The following is an 18,091-nucleotide window of genomic DNA, read 5'->3' as shown; positions in this document are numbered from 1 at the left end:
GTTCCATAAGTAATATGGGTAGGAACAGAAACCACGCTAAAAAGAATGCCAAATAAATTAGCAGAAATTTCAAGTATCTTAGAAAATACTATTTGGGGAATTATTATAGGTCAGTACCTGCGGACCTGGAGTGACCAAAAAGATGTTTCTTCCCAAATTCTTCGCAGTCATATACACCAAAGTCCCCTACCTGGTGCAGCTAGCTAGTGGTACAGGCCAATTTGTGCATGTGTTCGAGACTACGAGGAGTATGCCGCACTTCCGGGCAGGCCACCGGATATCCGTCGAGTGACCCTTACTAGTCCTTCTTGATCCTGAAGCGGAGTAGGTAGTGATATTGCTCTTCGTGTTGAATCCCCAGCAGCGTCTGACATGGGTCTAGAGGACGAACGAAAGATGCTTACCGGATCCGGAGACCCCAAAGAGGTAAGGCTAGGAGGTTGGCTCTTACTCTCTCTCACTGTCCCGAAGCCCGCGAACAGGCTCATCAAAGCACCTTCCCTTCCCGGTGCTCGGTCCGGATTTATCTCCTAGGGTTTGCAGGGTTGAGAGGTGATTTCCACTACTCACCTTCAGAATTCGTTGTGACCTTGGGCAAATTAATGGCTAGTCTTTCTCAGGGTGGCTTCCCCATCCCACGGAGCTGAAGGTGTAACGAGTTATAATGCGATGCCGGTTAAACTTGTGTAAAGAAACACTATGCTTTCAGTCAGTCTGATGCTTTGAGGTTCTGGTTTGACAAGTGTGTGAAGCAAAAAGGCCAACGATAGTTTTTAACTTAGCTCAGGTGGGAGATGATGGGGACCCTAGCCTTATACCACCTTCTGTGAAAAAGTGGTTTCAGGAATATGGGGTGTAGGTTCACTGTAAAACGCTTGCCTAGCATCAAGAAGCCCTGCGTCTGTTCCCAGCACCGCAAACAAAAAGAGGTTCTTTATCTCTTGGGATGGAGATGCCCGAGGATCTGTGTCTTTGGAGGCCGTGTAAAAAACTGTAGTGTAATTCTGCGGTGAGAGGGGGAGCTCTTTCCCAGGTTGAGGACCAGTGTGCTAACGAATACTGGTATCTTGTCTGAGGGCACACAACAGCAGGACAGTGCCGCAGGGAATTCAGCCCAAACGTCATGGCCTAGAGCCAGGGCTCTAACCGCCTCGACTTTGCTTACATTTCCTATACATTTGTCTTCTCTTTCAAGACAAGCTATTGATACTGTATGGATTTGGCGTTATTTGGAAAATTGTTTATCCCTTAATTTTTTCTAGTCAGCAGTTTTCAGAAAGTGCTGGAGCCAGGCTCAGAAAGTTCAGCAGGGTACCACAAACCACCACAGCAGCATATACATCTTAAAAATTTAATGAAGTTAGGAGTGGTGGTGCATGCCTTTAATCCCAGCACTCTGGAGGCAAAGGCAGGAGGATCTCTGTGAATTCAAGGCCATCCTGGTCTTCATATTAAGTTTCAGGAGAGCCAGGACTATAGATGAGACTCTGTCTAAAAAAAAACCTAATAAATCGATTACTAAATAGTAAAAATGAGGTTGAATTAATTTTATGAAAGATACATAATTATTGGAGAGTAAATATTTTATTCAGTGTGACTGGTTTTTCTCATTGGTGGAAACAGTCCACAATTTAGATTTGTTTGACATGGTATTTTTAACACGATTACTAAGGTTGTAGCATTGCTAATTGGGAAATGACACAGTGGTCTTAATTCTAGAATGCTAATTTCAAGGGGGGGTTATTTTGCTTTGTTTGTTTGTTTTTTTCAAATTTATTTTTACTTTAAGCCGGTTTTGCTTGCATGTATCGCTTGCGTGCCTAGTACCCTCTGAGGCCAGAGGGGGCATTGGATCCTCTGGGACTGGAGTTACAAATGATTGTGAGCAACCGTATAGGTGCTAAGAGGAAGCTGGGTTATTTGGAAGAGTGACAAGTGCTCTTACGTCTTGAGCCATCTTCGGTGTGCGTGTATAGGTGTTGGTGTGTGAATGCATCGGCCTATAGGTCCTTGCACATAGGTTCCCGGGATCAGACTCGGGTTGTCAGGCTTGGCAGCAAGCAGTTTTACATGATGGCTTTAGGGCTTTTTAATTTTAGTTGTGTGTTGGACCTTGGACCCAGGACCTCAGGTATTCTTTTATTTATTTATTTTTTGTTTCGTTTTGTTGTTGGTTTTTGTTTGGTTTGGTTTTTCGAGACAGGGTCTCTCTGTGTCAGTTTTGGCTGTCCTGGACTTGCTTTGTAGACCAGGCTGGCCTCGAACTCAGAGCGATCCTCCTGCCTCTGCCTCCCAAGTGCTGGGATTAAAGGCGTGCGCCATCATGCTGGGGACCTCAAGTATTCTAAGCATCCTCTTTACCACTGAGCTCTGATGTCAGGCTTTTATTAGGGAGGGGGGTTAACGCTTCGTTTTAAACTCTATTTCATGGGCTGGAGAGATGGCTCAATGGATAAGGGCACTGGCTGCTCTTCCAGCGGTCCTGAGTTCAATTCCCAGCAACCACATGGTGGCTCCCAACCATCTAGAATATTATCTGATGCCCTCTTCTGGCCTGCAGGTGTACATACAGGTACAGCACCCATACATTAAACAAACAAACAAACAAACTCTATTTTATTTGTGGTATGTACTGCCTCTACCTACTTTTCCTGCCCCATGCCCTTCCGACACCCCAACACTAGGTCTGAGAGAAAGGTTAGTGGAGAGAAGGGATATAGACCTTCTGGCTTCTCCTGGCTGTTTGGGGTGGTTGAAGGGTCGTCCCCGCCCCCCAGCGCTGATTTTTCTCGAAGTCCCCTCTCCAGTCTGTCTCCTCCCAGCCTCCTCCTTTTCTCTGTCAGTCCTCTTCAAACCGCCACACTGGTTGTCTGTCTGTCTCGCTGAGCTTTCCTCTTTATACCCCTCGGAGTCCATAGAATTAAACTAACTACAGCTGGCAAAGATTAGGCCCCTCACAAGGCAATTATCAGCTGTTGGACAAACTGAAGCCCAAACTAAAATCCCACAATTGGGATTAAAACAAAAACATGTTTACATAACATAACTGAGGTTTTGTTGGTTTGTTTGTTTTTCAGGTTTTTTGAGACAGAGTTTCTCTGTGTGACAGTCCTGACTATCCTGGACTCGATTTTTTTTTTTTTTTTTTTTTTTTTTTTTGTAGATCAGGCTGGCATCGAACTCACAGTAATCGGCCTGCCTCTGCCTCCAGAGTGCTGAGATTAAAGGCATGCACCACCATGCCCGGCTCATAACTGAATTTTTAAAGAAACCAAAACTTCCATTACAGGGTTTTTTGTTGTTGTTGTTGTTGTTTTTTGTTTGTTTGTTTTTTTGGTGTGTGTGTGTGTGTGTGTGAAATTAAAAAATATATATATTTATTTGTTAAATATACAGTGCTCTGCCTGCTTGTACAGCTGCAGGCCAGAAGAGGGCATCAGATCACATTATAGTTGGTTGTGAGCCACCATGTGGTTGCTGGGAATTGAACTCAGGACCTCTGGAAGAGCAGTCAGTGCTCTTAACTGCTGAGCCATCTCTCCAGCACCTCTCTTTGTGAATTTTGTTGTTGTTGTTTTTGTTTTTTGTTTTTTTGAGACAGGGTTTCTCTGTGTAGCCTTGACTGTTCTGGACTCACTTTATAGACCAGGCTGCCCTCGAACTCACATCTATCCTCCTGCCTCTACCTCCTGAGTGCTGGGATTAAAGGCGTGCGCCACCACGCCGGACATCTTTGTGAATTTTTAAAAATTAAAAATTTGGGGCTGGAGTTTCCATATTCCAAATTCAAGTTAATAGTCTAGAAAAATGTGCTGGAGAGATGGTGCAGTGGTTAAGATCCAGTATGGCTCTTGCAGAGACCTGAGTTCAGTTCCCAGTACTTACATCAGGTGTCTCACAATTGCCTGTAACTTTGGTTCTTAGGTATCTGATGTCTCCGGCCTCCACAGGCACCTGCATTCACATTTATACACCCCCCCCCCCACACACACCTGTCTGTAGTTTAATAAAATAATGACAATCTCTTTAAAGTTAGTTTTCTGTGAACTTGGTTTGGGATATAAAGACAAAGTTTAGCTATTTCTAGCAATGGTTACCAGTTGCTATTACAGTTTTATGACAGTCCAGGCTGGACTTGAACCTGAGCTTCTAGTCTACTGCCTTTTACGTGCTGGGACTACAGGAGAGTACCCCACAGCTGCTTAAACCAAGGCGTGGTGTTTTTGTTTTGAACATTGGTGTGTTTTGAACATCGGTGTGTTTTGTGTGTGTGTGTGGGGTGGTGGTGCAGGCACGCGTGCATATATTTTGTTCTCCCTTTCAATGTGGGAACTGGAGCCAGCGCCTTGTGCAATATTAGGAAAGTGCTCTGTCATTGAGCTGCACCCGTAGACTGTCCAAATGCTCTAAATTCTGTAGGGCTCATCTGATTATCTGATGGCTTGCGTCTACTGTGAGGAAATGTTTAATAACTACTGCTATTGTTTCTAAGTTGGGATTACTTCCTCAGGAGCTGAGTAATCACACCCTAAAGGCTATTCATAAGTATTCATAACCTGTCCTGCACACTTAGACCTTCCTGATGAAAGCGAGGTGGTGTCTGCTTGAACTATCCTGGGGTTTGTTCTAATGAGATGTGGTAAGATAATGAACATGGAGACAAGTATCTTTGAAAGAATGTATGGGCGAGGCATAGTGGCGTATATGTGTGGTCCTAGGACTGGGGGGCTAAGGCAGGACAGTGGAGAGTTCAAGGCCAGCCAGGGCTACAGGCAGGACACTATCTTAAAGTAAAAGATGGTAAAAGTGCCTGCCTCCACACCTGACAACCTGAGTTCAACTTCCAGGACCTACATGGTAGAAGGAGGAAAGTGATTTCCACAAGTTGTCCAATGACTTGTGTGTGTGTGCTGTGGCAGGTTTGTGGCCATACACAATAAAATGTAATTAAAAGTTAAATAAAAAAGAAAAGAGCAGGAGGAAGAGAGGGAAAAGAAGGGCAGGGGAATTTTTTGCTTGTAGTTCTTGAGAGGGGCATGCCACATAATGCAGGACTGTACGGGGAAGCGGGCAAACGGAACCAGAGGAGCTGGGTGTGCTGTAGCACGTGCCTGTGATGTAAGCATCCAGGAGGCTGAAGCAGGGGACCTGCTACAAGTTCAAGGCCAGGCTGACTACATAGTGAGACCCTGTCTCAAAAAACAAAAACACATTAGGGCTGGGGAAATGGCTCAGTGCTTAAGAGCACTTGCTGCCCAGGCATGGGAGGACTGGGGAATGGATCCTGTCACCAGTGTCCAAGCTAGGCGTGCCCTGCACACACTTGTAATGCCCACACCAAGGGGACAAGAGGAAGATCACTAGGGCCAGCTGGCTGCAAGACTGGGCGCCTGGTGACCCAGTGGCCTCCGTGCACAGTGATGCATACACCTCTGCATACACATGTGCATATACGCCACACACACGTTTGAAAAAATTAAGGATTGGATAGTTTGAATAGTTTTGGTGAGCTCTGAACTATGGTGCTGGCCCCTTGTTGACCTTTGGCTCTGGATAGGGGCAACATAAAGTTGGTGTATGAGATTTGCCTAAGGAAATAACTGGCTGGCTATATGGGTTTAGATTGACTGGTGTATTTAAGGTGTGTTTTCAGGCAAACTGCGTTTTATCCCTAAAAATTAGGTAGTTCTAGAAAGTTAGATTTAGCACTGAGATTAGCAACAAAGCTAGGATGACAAAACATCATGAAATAATATGATTAATAGGCTTTTCTCCATAATTATGGTGTAAATGTGATTGGAGAAGTGCACGTTACAAAATTGCTGCTGACATTAATTTTCTTTTCCTTTTGTAGGAAGAAGAGGAGGAAGAATTAGTGGTAAGAGTGGCCTCCAGTTTGGAACTACCTTACTATACTTAGGACGTTTGAGCCTCATGAAGCTCCAGGGCCTGTTAAGGACTCTGTGACAGCTTGGGGAAGTGGTGCACGATGCCTCTGGTGCCTCCTGGGCAGTGCAGTATTTGGGAGCGTGGCCTTAGGAAGGTTTGGGCTTCTTCGGTCACCCCAGACATCATGCAGCATCTTGAAGGCCTGGCGCTCACTGCTCTTGTGGTTTAATAAAGAACTCTAGAGGGCAGTTCTCTTAGCCAGTTCTCCGTGTTCGCGTTGGCTGACTCTGCAGGTAGGGCTAGGCCTGATTCCTAAACTGAATTCTAAATGCCGTGTTAACAAATGATGCCTCCAGTAGATCTGCTCACTTCCTGTGGGACCAGGCTTCCTTTACTACCTTTTTTCTCAGGACTGAGGCTTTCGGTGCATGCTGGCAAACTTGGAAGGCAGAAATTTGAAATAATTAAATAGGTGCCCCTATTCTGCCATTTTTGGCTATAGTATGGCTCTGCCTGCTGGCCTGTATGGTAACTCGTGTTGATTTGGTGATTATGCTGACCAAACCATATATATGGTAGATGTCTCCTGAAACTTCCATGTTGTTTTTTGTTTTGTTTTGTTTTGTTTTGTTTTGTTTTGTTTTGTTCTCCTGTCTCTCTGTCAGGACCCCCTAACAACAGTGAGAGAGCAGTGTGAGCAGATAGAGAAGTGTGTGAAGGCCCGGGAGCGTCTACAGCTGTGTGATGAGCGCGTGTCTTCCCGATCAGAGACAGAAGAGGATTGTACGGAGGAGCTCTTCGACTTCTTACATGCGCGGGACCACTGTGTAAGTCAGTCTGAAGACAGGAAGGGCAGAGTGCAAAGGTGACCAGCAATTTGAACAGTCGTTATACTCCCAGTAGCCCTGTCGGTAACCGTTTACTATTTGGGCCCTGTATGTCAGTTTTCGTGACAAGCGTTTTATGTACGTAATTGTCCCGAATCCTTGTCATGTATGTTGGAGGTGGGTATCGTTGTCTCCATTGTACAAATTGGAATCGCCTGGGATTAAAGGTGTGCTGAGATTATATTCGGTATGGAGGTAGGAGAGCGCTCGCCCAGTGAGGCTGGGATTAAAGGTGTGCTGAGATTATGTTCTGTATGGAAGTAGGAAAACGCTTGCCCAGTGAGGCTGGGTTTGATCACCATTAGGGGTGGAGGTGGGGTGAGGTGTCTGAAGGGTAGTGTAACATGTTAGAGTAATGTGGGGCAGTGGACAGAAAGTGGGGTGTTCAGCATGGCTTCACCGGCAGCTGAATGCTTTTGTTTGTGAAGTTGTACATAACAAGTCATTGTACACGTCAGAAGGTTTCTACAGTACTAAAATTTTGTTTTATTTTTATCAAGCATTAAAATTTTTAAAGAAAATAATTAGACAGCAAAATAAAATTATCTTGTCTGTGGGGGGAAAAAGTGGCACAGCCAATGTGTTAAATGGCTTAGCAGTTCCTCAGAAGGGCAAGCATAGAGCCCGCTGTGGGGCACACATCTGCAGTCCTAGCCACCCATGAGCCTGAGATCCTGTCTCTCACAGGTCACACTGAGCAGCAGTTCCGTTCCTACACATATATGCACAAGAATATAAAGGCTTTAGATTTCTAGAAGGGTGGCAGCACATTCCTGCCAAGGTAACTCCGAAAACAGATTTGTGTGATGATGTAATAGAAGCTTGCAGATTATATGCAGCTTCTGAAAGAAGTAGATGAAAACAATTGAGAGTTGCAGACAGGACAGCGTCAGGGGCCTGGGGAGAGCTGCTAGGCCACGGATGGGTATGGGTGCTTAAGCTTAAGAATGAGAGTGTCGGTCGGCGGTGGTGGCCACGCCTTTGATCCCAGCGCTGGGCAGGCAGAGGCAGGGGGTTCTTGGAGAGTCTGAGGCCAGCCTGGTCTACAAAACGCATCCAAGACAGCTACAAGAGAAATCCTGTCTTGAAAAACAACATAAAGGAAGGAATGAGTGTATCAAGAAAGGAACAGTTCTAGGTCATGCAGGTCCTGTGAGCCATGACATCCAAGCCAAGTGATGTTATTTTCTTTTTCTTACCCAGGTGGCCCACAAACTCTTCAAAAACTTGAAGTAAATGTGCAGATTAATTCGCCTCAGCCTTGTCACTGGGAATCAGGAACAGCCCTTGTTTGAACCATTTGCTTGTAATGTGTATAGTAAGTTCTTGAGAACCTCATTGATTTGGCAAGTGCGTCTCTTCTATGTAATTAGCAGTAATTCCATCTTAATAAACTGATCTGCAGATTTGCTATTTGTCCTTCTGCCACCCTCTTTATTATTTTACTTAATATTTTTAATTTTTTTCACTAAAACTGAATTGACATTTTAAAAAATATATTTATTTATTTATTATTATGTATACAGCGCTCTGCCTGCATGTACACCTGTAGGCCAGAAGAGGGCATCAGATCACATTATAGGTGGTTGTGAGCCACCATATGGTTGCTGGGAATTGAACTCAGGACCTCTGGAGGAACAGCCAGTGCCCTTAACCTCTGAGCCATCTCTCCAGCCCCCTGAACCCACATTCTTGTGCATGCTAGGTGTAGGCTTTGAGCTTTTTCAAACCTACTTTACTTGGGGTTCTTTAATGCTTAAATCTCCCTTCCAACCTACCTACCCTAGATAGGAGAAAAGAGGTTAATGGGAACAGGAGTAGTGGACCTTTTTAGACCCAGTTCCTTGGAGCGATTCCACTGGCGTAGTCGGCAGGATTCCAGCAGACCCGTTAAACAGCAAACCAGCAATTCAGCAAAGGTCACTGCAACTGGAACCTGGACGCTTTCTCCGGGGCTGTTCTCTCTGGGAGCATCATGAAGAGCCAAACAATAAGAAGCAATGCCAAAACAAAAAAGCCAAGCCTCTTGTTTTGGGGCTCATATAGATACATATATCTCCTCTCAGAGCCCACACTAGGATGTTTATTAGTTGGCAAAGGCCATGTCCCCACTAGAGGCAGTTCTAGTGGACAAGTATCACCTGTTCTCTCACAAGTCTCTCTCACATCCCACACTTGTGATGAAAACTAAAACCTGTTTACATCCACCACAGCTAGGCCAGTGCCTTACTACTGGGCTACATTTCACCATTTATTTTGTAAATATTGCTAAATTGTACTTTGTGGCTCTCAAACTTTTAGTCCTCCTGCCTCAACAATCTGAGTATCAGATTACAGGCAGGTGATACAAACTCAGTTCCTTTGAGATTCCCCCCCTTTTTTGTGGTGCTAGGTGTTGAACCCCGGGTCTCATGCATGCTAGGCAAGAACTCTACCACTATGCTGTTTCCTTGGTCCCTACTTCAGGATGTTATATAATTTGGAGCTCTGTGCATGGTGTGGTTATGCACCCCTGTAATCTCAGCAGTTAGGGGGCTGGAGCAGGGGTTCAAATCCAGCCGAGGCTACATGAAGGGACCCATCCTCACCCTACCTCCAGAAAAAACATGTTCTTTTTCAAACATGTTAAGGACAAAATGTAACCAACTCCTGTCATCTAGAAAGTAAATAATCCCTAGTGATAGGATGTTCATATATTTGTATATATAAAATTATACTCTTTTTGGTTGGTTGTTTTGGTTTGAGTAGCCAACAACAAGGATTTTGTTGTTTTTGTTTGTTTGTTTTCTTTTAAGATTATTTTAATTGGGGTTAGAGAGATAGCTCAGTAGTTAAGAGCACTGGGTGTTCTTTAGTGGATGAGCTTAATTCCCAGCACCCTTGTGGCAGCTCACAGCTGTCTGTAACTTTAACTCCAGTTCCAGGAGATCTGACACTGTGACATAGACATACATATAGACAAAACAGCAAGGCATAAAATAAAATCAACTTAAAAAAAATATCATTTGTCATGTTGAGACAGGGTCTCATTATGTAGTTTAGCTAGTCTGGAGCTTCCTTTATAGACTAGACTGGGCTAGTTTCAAATTCCCAGAGATCTGATTGTTACTGCCTCCTGAGTGCTGAGATCAAAGGCATGCTCCTGGCTTAAAGATTTTTACTTTTTGTTTTGTTGGGGTTTTTTTTTGTTTGTTTGTTTTTTGTTTTTGTTTTTGTTTTTTTTTGGTTTTGTTTTGTTTTTGGTGTTTTTGAGGCAGAATCTCATATAGTTTTTGCCTATCCTGGAATTCACTCCGTAGACCAAGCTGGCCTCAAACTCACAGAGATCCACCTGTCTCTGCCTCCTAAATGCTAGGTTTAAAGGTATACTTCACTACACCTGGCTAAATATTTATTTTTTAGCGTATATCAGTGTTTTGTCTGCATGTATATAAGTATACTACATATGTGCCTGGTAGCCTTAGAAGCTTGAAGACACTTGACATGGCTTTCTAGCCACCACATGCATATGAATGCTCACACAAACATAAGAAAACTTTTTAAAAGGAAGCCAACAGGATAGCTTTGTGACTAAGTACTTGCCTCCGTGCCTGACAACCAGATTCTGACCCCTGGAACCCACATGGCAGAAGAAAACTTGTAGGCTCAATTTTCTTAACCAATATATTTTATTAACAGCTTAGTGACCAAGCATACATCATTTATAAACCCAACTAACCAAAACAATAGGAAATGAGGATTAATGGACACAATAACAAAACCTTAAGGATATCAGTTCCAAGGAATGGTTTTCTGAGCGTGAGCCGTAAGATTTCTTCCGCTGGAACCTGGGGTAACTAGAGCCCAGAGCCGCAGCAGGAGCAGGAGTCGGAGCCCCGAAGCCGTCCCTCGAGCGATTCTCTCTAGGAGTCTTGAAGTGCAGCGATGAACAGCCAGATCTACCCCAAGTCTCCAAAAAGCCCCTGCCTCCAGTTCTGGGCTCATTTATATATCTCCTCCCAGAGTCTGTTCACGGCATCTTTTCAGCTGGCAACAATTAAGCTCCTGCACGAGGTGGTTGCTCTTCTAGTGAATTAACATCACCTGTTCTCTCACGAGACTGTTCTCATCCTGCACTTGGAATCCTAAAAAACAGGTTTCTCTCCTTCAAAAACTGACTCTCAAAAGCATTCCTCTGACCCCTACACATGTGCTGTGGCATATGCATGTAGCCTGTGCCTTGTGCCCCCCATTCCTGACCCTTACCTCCTATCCCCTACACACACACACACACACACACACACACACACACACACACCATATATATATATATATATATATTTGTTTTCTGAGACAGGGTTTCTCTGTGTAGGCCTAGCTGTCCTGGACTCACTTGTAGACCAGGCTGGCTTCAAAGTCAAGAGATCCACCTGCTTCTGCCTCCCTGAGTGCTGGGACTAAAGGCGTGTGCCACCACACCTGGCCACATGCTTATTTTTTAAAAGGAAGGAGGAATGAAATTGGGCATGGTGGCATATTCCTGTAATCCCAGCTTCCAGCTAGTGATTGTCCTGCCTTGGCTCCCTAAATAGGCCTAGAGACTAAGGGATGAGGATGAGGATCATTTGAACCAAGGAGGCTTTTGGTTTTGGTTTTGTCTTTTTGAGACAGGGTTTCTCTGTCTAGACTTGCTTTGTAGACCAGGCTTGCCTCCCAAAGTGCTGTGATTAAAGGCATGCAACACCACGCCTGGCTTGAACCAAGGATTTAATAGCAGTTGGGCAACAGAAACCTCTCTAAAAGAAAAAAAAAATTAAAAATTAAAAAAGGAGATGGGCTGTGGTGGCACACACTTTTAATCCCAGAATTTGCAACACAGAAGCAGACAGATCTCTGTGAGTTTGAGGCTAGCCTGGTCTACAGAGCTAGTTCCAGGACAGCCAGGGCTACACAGAAAAACAGATGAAGACTGGAGAGATGGCTCAGTGGTTAAGAGCACCTCCTGCTCTTCCAAAGATCCTGAGTTTAATTCCCAGCAACCACATGGTGGCTCACAACCATCTATAATGTGATCTGATGCCCTCTTCTGGCATGTAGGGGTACATGCAGGCAGAGCACTGTATACATAATGATAGATCTAAAAAAACAAAAAATGAAAAATTAATAAAAGGAAAATAATAACCTAGAGAGAAAGTGAATGATAATTAGTGCCTTGCACTTAAATTAGGAGACTGCTGGTATGTAGTGGATTTTTTTTTTTTTTTTTTTTTTTTTTTTGGTTTTTCAAGACAGGGTTTCCCTGTGTAGCCTTGGCTGTCATGGACTTTTGTAAACCAGGCTGGCCTCGAACTCACAGCGAACTGCCTCAGCCTCCCAAGTGCTGGGATTAAAGGTGTGTACCACCACGTCCGGCTGTATTGGAAGTTTTGGTGTCTTTAGAAACTCAGTTATGTCATGTAAATATGTTAGTGTCTTAATCCCAGGTGAGGGTGTGGGGCCGCTCCAGACTGTCCCCAGCAGCTAACTGTATGCCTGGTGCAGCCCGAGAGGGGTGTGATCTTTGCCAGCTGTGGATAGTTTAGTTCTGGGGACTCTCCAGCAGGGCATGGGGGGTGGGGGTGGGGTCACTGAGAAAGAAGAGTGCATCTGCTCCTGGTTGCTGTTCATGCATTTTGATGAGAAGTTGGAGATGTCCTGAAACGAAGATTGGACTTACCCCAAGGAACCCAACGACCCTAAGCAGCAGGACGTGGCTAAAGATTCCTACGCGTCCCCTCTCCCCACTAACCTTTCTCTCCTACTTGGTGTTGGGGTGTTGGAAGGAACTGGGGTGGAGAAAGGAGGTAGAGACATAAGGAACCCCAGTGAAATAGATAACCATGTATGCCAACAATAATTTGGCACAACTCGTGAGACCAAGGAAAGCCTCACAGAGGAACATTATAGCAAAGACTTTAATCCCAGCACTTGGAAAGCAGATTCAGTGAGTTTGAGGCCAGCCTGGTCTACCTAGCAAGCTCCAGGCTAGCCAGGACTACAGAGTGAGACACTGTTTCAAAGAAAAAAATGTTTTCAACATTTTTATTAAAATTTCAAATGTACAGCAATGCTGACACTTTATAGTGCACTTCCCTATGCCACCGCATAGATTTTTAGTATTATTAAACTATTATACTTGTGTTATTAAAAAAAAAAAAAGGAGGGGATTATCCAGAATTTTGCTTAGAGGATGCTTGAGTCTTGCTAAATTCTAAGCTACAAGTGAGTGTGAAGCTTCCTGAAGCTAGCCGGAAGCTGGATAGCTGTAAACTGAACAGTTACTACACTTAACAGGACTGGGGCTATTTGAGTTGTGCCCAGGTCTTGTGAGCTCTTGTTGAACCTTATGGGGTGGCTTAAAGTTCCCAGAAAACAATTCAAAACTATGCCCACGTTGGAGATTCTACAAGGCTAATAGACTGATTAGGGCTGAAATAGCGGAGTTGTCATGTTGCCCATCTGGAAGCAGATGACCTTGGGCCGTCTTTAGTCCCCTTAATAGTCATCCACCGCCCACTTCTGTACCTGACCTAACACTCTTGTGACTGCATGTAAGACCTTTTGGGAGGTCTTCATAGACCGCTAGCTTCCACCAGTCCAGAAGGTGAGAATGCCGTCTGCTAGCACCGGACACCGGAGAGTCCTCTGCCTTTCTGTAACCTCTCTACCTGCTGGGTCTCGCCAGTTCTTAAACACGGATCCAAGGAGCCAGAAATGGTGGCTCGTGCCTGTAATCCTAACTCTTGGGAGGTGAAGGAGGATCCGAAGTTCAGGCTGTGCTGAGTTACATAGCACATTTGAGGCTAGGGTGACTACAGATCCTGCCTTATAAAACCAAAAGGTAGGGCCTGCGAGGTGGCTCAGTGGGTGGAGGCTGTTGCACACAGGCCCCAGAGCCCACAGCTGCAGTAGAACCCACTCTGGGGAGTTTCCTTCTGAGGATATATATATATGTATATGTATGTATACATATGTGTATATATGTATGTATATATGTATATTTGCACCTGTATTCACCTAAAAAACTTTGTAGACCAGGCTGACTTCCAACTCAAAGAGATCACCTGCTTCTGCCTTTGTCTCTAGAGTGCTGGGGTTAAAGGGGTACACACCACCATACCAGACACGATCTATTTTTAACTGATTTACCATTAGTCTGTACTTTGTGTGGTATGTATGCATCATTGCAGGTGCCTGCAGGTGTGTATAGAAAGCACACACAAGAGTCTCGCCGGAAGCCGGGTGTGATGGCACACGCCTTAAATCCCAGCACTCGGGAGGCAGAGGCAGGTGGATCTCTGTCCAGGACAGCCAAGGCTACATGGAGAAACCCTGTCTCAAAAAACAAAACAACAGCAAAAAGAAGGTCACAACTTAAAGAGGACTATTGAGAAAGTATTTATGCCTTTGAGAGTAGAAAGGGCTGCAGAGCATGAGCCAGAGGCTTGGGTGTCCTCACACTAGCTCTGCCCCTCAGTTGTTCCGTGTGCTCAGCCATGTCCTTCCCCCTCTCCACCTGTCTCCCCATAGTGAGACAGGAGGTGGTGTCACTCGCTGGCATTTGGGAGGCACAGAGGCACAGGAGGATCTGTGTGAGTTCGTGGCCAGCCTAGTCTACTACAGAGTGAGCTCCAGGACAGAGAAACCCTGTCTGGGGGGAACGGGGACAGACACGGACTTACGTTGTGTGTAGTGGTGCATGTTATAATCTGACTTCTAAGCAGGAGGATCAGGGGTTTGAGGCCAGGCTGGGCTATGAAGCAAGACCCTGGCCCCAAAACCGTAATAGGGCTGCCAGATTAGCCACTAGTTCCAGATTCAGCGAGAGACCATGTCTCACAAAGCATGACAGAGCAGGTACCACGTGTCCCTCCTCTGCCCTTTGGAATGCACATGGGTGTGTCCATTCACCCCATACACAAGAAATAGAAAATAGTACCAATCCAGTATGAATGGCCCTTGATTTGTTCACAGGCCTGTCACTATTCCTCCATTCCTGCTCCTGTAAGTAACCCAACTAAACCACTGGCTCTCCAAGCTCGACTTGTGTGGGATTATTTTGGTCTTTCATTGGCGCCCTATCTGGACTGAACAGATGCTTATTCCCCTAGGAAAAGCCTCACAACACATGTCCCATTAAATTGTTCTTGATTGCCGAGCGTGGTGGCTCATGCCTTTAATCCCAGCACTCAGGAGGCAGAGGCAGGTGGATCGACCTGAGTTTGAGGCCAGCCTGGTCTACAAAGGGAGTCCAGGATAGCCAAAGCTACACAGAGAAACCCTGTCTTGAAAAACCAAAAAAAAAAAAAAAATGTTCTTGATCTAATGACTAAAACAACACCTGAAAGATTGCATAGGTTCAGTGACCCAGTACTTTACAAATAACTGTACAGGTAAGAGACTGACTCCAAGTACATGTAATATCAAAGAAAAAAATGTAGTTAATAATACCTCAGCAGAGCCGGGCATGGTGGCGCACGCCTTTAATCCCAGCACTCTGGAGACAATGGCAGAAGCAGGTGATCTCTGATCCAAACAAAACAAAAACAATAGTATCTCAACAGATTGAAGAAGCAAATGTGATACTGTCCTTCATTAAACAAAGTAATCTAGCAGAAAATTTGTGGGTTTGTTTTGTTTTTTGTTTTTTTGAGACAGGGTCTCTCTGTGTTAGCCTTGGCTGTCCTGGACTCACTTTGTAGACCAGGCTGGCCTTGAACTCACAGCAAATCCACTTGCCTCTGCCTCCCAAGTGCTGGGACTAAAGGCATGTGCCACCACCGCCCGGGCCCAAAAATTTCTTAAAAATTGTTTAAAAGATTACATTTTTAAGTGTGTGTAGGGCCTGTGAGTGTAGAGCCCAAAGAGGCCAGATGACTGTGTCTTGTCCCTTGGAGCCAGAGTTATAGGTGGCGGTCAGCTACCCCATGTGGGTGTTGGGGACTGCAATCAAGTCCTCTGCAGGAATAATAAGCACGCCTAACTGATGAGCCATTCCTCCATTCCTATTAGCAAAAGACTTGTAAACAAAAACAAAACAACCCCCCCCAAAAAACCCCTGCAACTTTTTATATTTCTCTGGAAATATAAAGATATTTAATGTGTTATGGATTAATTACTTTCAGGTATGTGTTGCTGTGTGTAAAGGTGTGCATGAGGCTAAAGGTTCATAGTAGGTGTCTCAATTATTCTCGATCTTATTTTTTTCCAGACAAAAATCTCTCACTGAACCTAAAGCGTGCTGACTGGCTAGCCTGGCTTGCCAGCAAGTCCCAAGGACTCTCCTCAGTGGCCCTGGGACAGAAAGTACCCTACTTTTTTTTAATGAGGTGCTGGGATCTGAATCCCCAGGTGTGCCATTTCCCATTTTACTGCGTCTCAGTAAATAAAATGAAAAATAAAACAGCAGCTGGGCAGTGGTGGCGCATGCCTTTAATCCCAGCACTCAGGAGGTAGAGGGCAGGCAGGTGTCTTGAGTTTGAGGTCAGACTGGTCTACAGAGAGTTCCGGGATGGCCAGGACTACACAGACAAACCCTTTCTTGTAAAAACCAAATGAGTGAGTAAATGAATGGATAATACAATGACAAAATTTTACCAACCTCTAGTTCGTCACACTTTAGTAGACAAACAAGCCTTTGGAGGGCTTTCAATAGCTCAGAGTGTGAAGGAGATAGAATAGACTACAAGGTCTTAGATTATATCCCCAGCACTGTAAAAAAGAACAAAAAGATCCTGAAACCTTGAGAATGCTTGATGCAATTCAACCGTCCCTCTTTTGTTTTCCCATTTGGTTTTTTTTTTAAATTAAGCGCTGCTGCTGGGCATGGTGGCACACGCTTTTAATCCCAGCACTCAGAGGCAGAGGCAGGTGGATCTCTGAGTTTGAGGCCAGCTGGTCTACAAAGCCAAGGCTACACAAAGAAACCCTGTCTTCAAAAACCAAAAAGTGTTTGTTTTTTTCCTTAAATAATTGGGAGAAGGGCTGGGGAAGGCACATGTCACAGCATTCCTGTGGTGGTCAGAGGACAATTTACAGAGTTAGTTCTCTCCTACCATGTGGGTCCTGGGGATTACACTCAGATTATTTATTTATTTATTTATTTATTTATTTACATATTTTACAAGGTCAACATCCTCACTCTTTGAGCATTTAGAAGGCTGAAGCAGGAAGATTGTTGAGAGTTGGGGCCAGCCTATCTACATACTGAGTTTTAAGTTAGTCTGGGTTACATAGATAAACTCTGTTGTAAAATAAATACATAATAATAACAACATCCTGTTGAGGTAAGGCATGTCTAGGAAAATCATCCAGAGCAAATAAGCAGAGGACTGCTAAGAATTTGTTCACTGTAGTGCTAGTATACGCCTCTGGTTTATTTTATATTGACTAGGCTAACATATCTTTTTGTTTTGTTCTTTCAAAGATGTATGTGTATGAGTGTTTTGCTTGAATGTAAGTCTGTATGTATGCATGTATGCCATGTGAGTGCCTGGTACCCACAGATGTCGAAAGGCATCACATTTCTTGGAACTGGAAATATAGATGGCTGGAAGCCTGAGAAATGAACCTGGTCCTCTGCAAAGCACAACATGTGCAAACCACTAAATCACCTCTCCGGCCCCGTATCTTATGTCTTTGTAGGAACTGAAATGAACTCGTACCAAGCTGATGGCAGTGTAATTATCCAGGATAATGCTAATGAATTCTGCCCAGGAAAGATGGAGTTTATTTCCATATAGTAAGAAGGACCATTTTGTTGTTGCTATTGGTTTTGTCAGTAGGAGGGATCAGACCTAGGACCTCAGTGCATGCGTGCCAGGCAAGCATTCTACTGAGCTATATATTACACTTTACTCAGGATAGTACAATTCTTCAAATAGTAGCAAAGTCATTCCATCATTCCTCTGATTATTGTAAAATTTAAAAATTGAGACAGCGTTTCACTATGTAGCCCTGGCTGGTCCCTAACTCAAAGAGATCCATGTACCTCTCAGACTTGCGAGAGTCTTGGGATTAAAGATTTGAGTCATCATGGCCTCATTTGGTTAGCTAAAATTTTGAAACTCAAATTCTTACTTAACCAAGTCTTTATTTTCATTACCCTCATTATTTAAGATAATGACAGATATGTGACTTAGGGTGATGAATACAATTTTTGGCATGTGTTCATTTGCTATTCATATGAGTTGCATTTTAGGCACACACCTTTAATCCCAGCACTTGGGAGACAGACAAGCAAGTATGATTTCCAGGCCAGCCTGGTCTACAAAGATAAGGCTGATCCATCTACAAGT

At 44.4% G+C, this 18,091-nt stretch overlaps 1 protein-coding gene across 1 annotated transcript; it reads left to right on the top strand.

Annotated features, from left to right (window-relative positions):
- Nucleotides 1–264: 264 nt before the first annotated feature.
- UQCRH (ubiquinol-cytochrome c reductase hinge protein) lies at nucleotides 265–8,187 on the top strand. Its single transcript, XM_084786679.1, has 4 exons — nucleotides 265–426; nucleotides 5,855–5,878; nucleotides 6,555–6,716; nucleotides 7,980–8,187. The coding sequence occupies exons 1-4, from the start codon at nucleotides 373–375 to the stop codon at nucleotides 8,010–8,012; spliced, it is 273 nt and encodes a 90-aa protein (XP_084642805.1). The 5' UTR covers nucleotides 265–372; the 3' UTR covers nucleotides 8,013–8,187.
- Nucleotides 8,188–18,091: the final 9,904 nt, after the last annotated feature.

The sequence above is a fragment of the Acomys minous genome (genome assembly GCF_964271855.1).
Source record: "Acomys minous genome assembly, chromosome: 6".
In the NCBI taxonomy this organism is placed as follows: domain Eukaryota; kingdom Metazoa; phylum Chordata; class Mammalia; order Rodentia; family Muridae; genus Acomys; species Acomys minous.
Note: the sequence above shows the minus strand (reverse complement) of the source record. Positions and strands in the feature narration are given on the sequence as shown.

Bases quoted from the DNA above. Each gene is read 5' to 3' on its own strand.
- UQCRH (XM_084786679.1), top strand. From the start codon at position 373: ATGGGTCTAGAGGACGAACGAAAGATGCTTACCGGATCCGGAGACCCC. The intron at 427-5,854 runs GTAAGGCTAGGA...TTCCTTTTGTAG, and splicing joins GATCCGGAGACCCCAAAGAG to GAAGAAGAGGAGGAAGAATT. The intron at 5,879-6,554 runs GTAAGAGTGGCC...TCTCTCTGTCAG, and splicing joins AAGAGGAGGAAGAATTAGTG to GACCCCCTAACAACAGTGAG.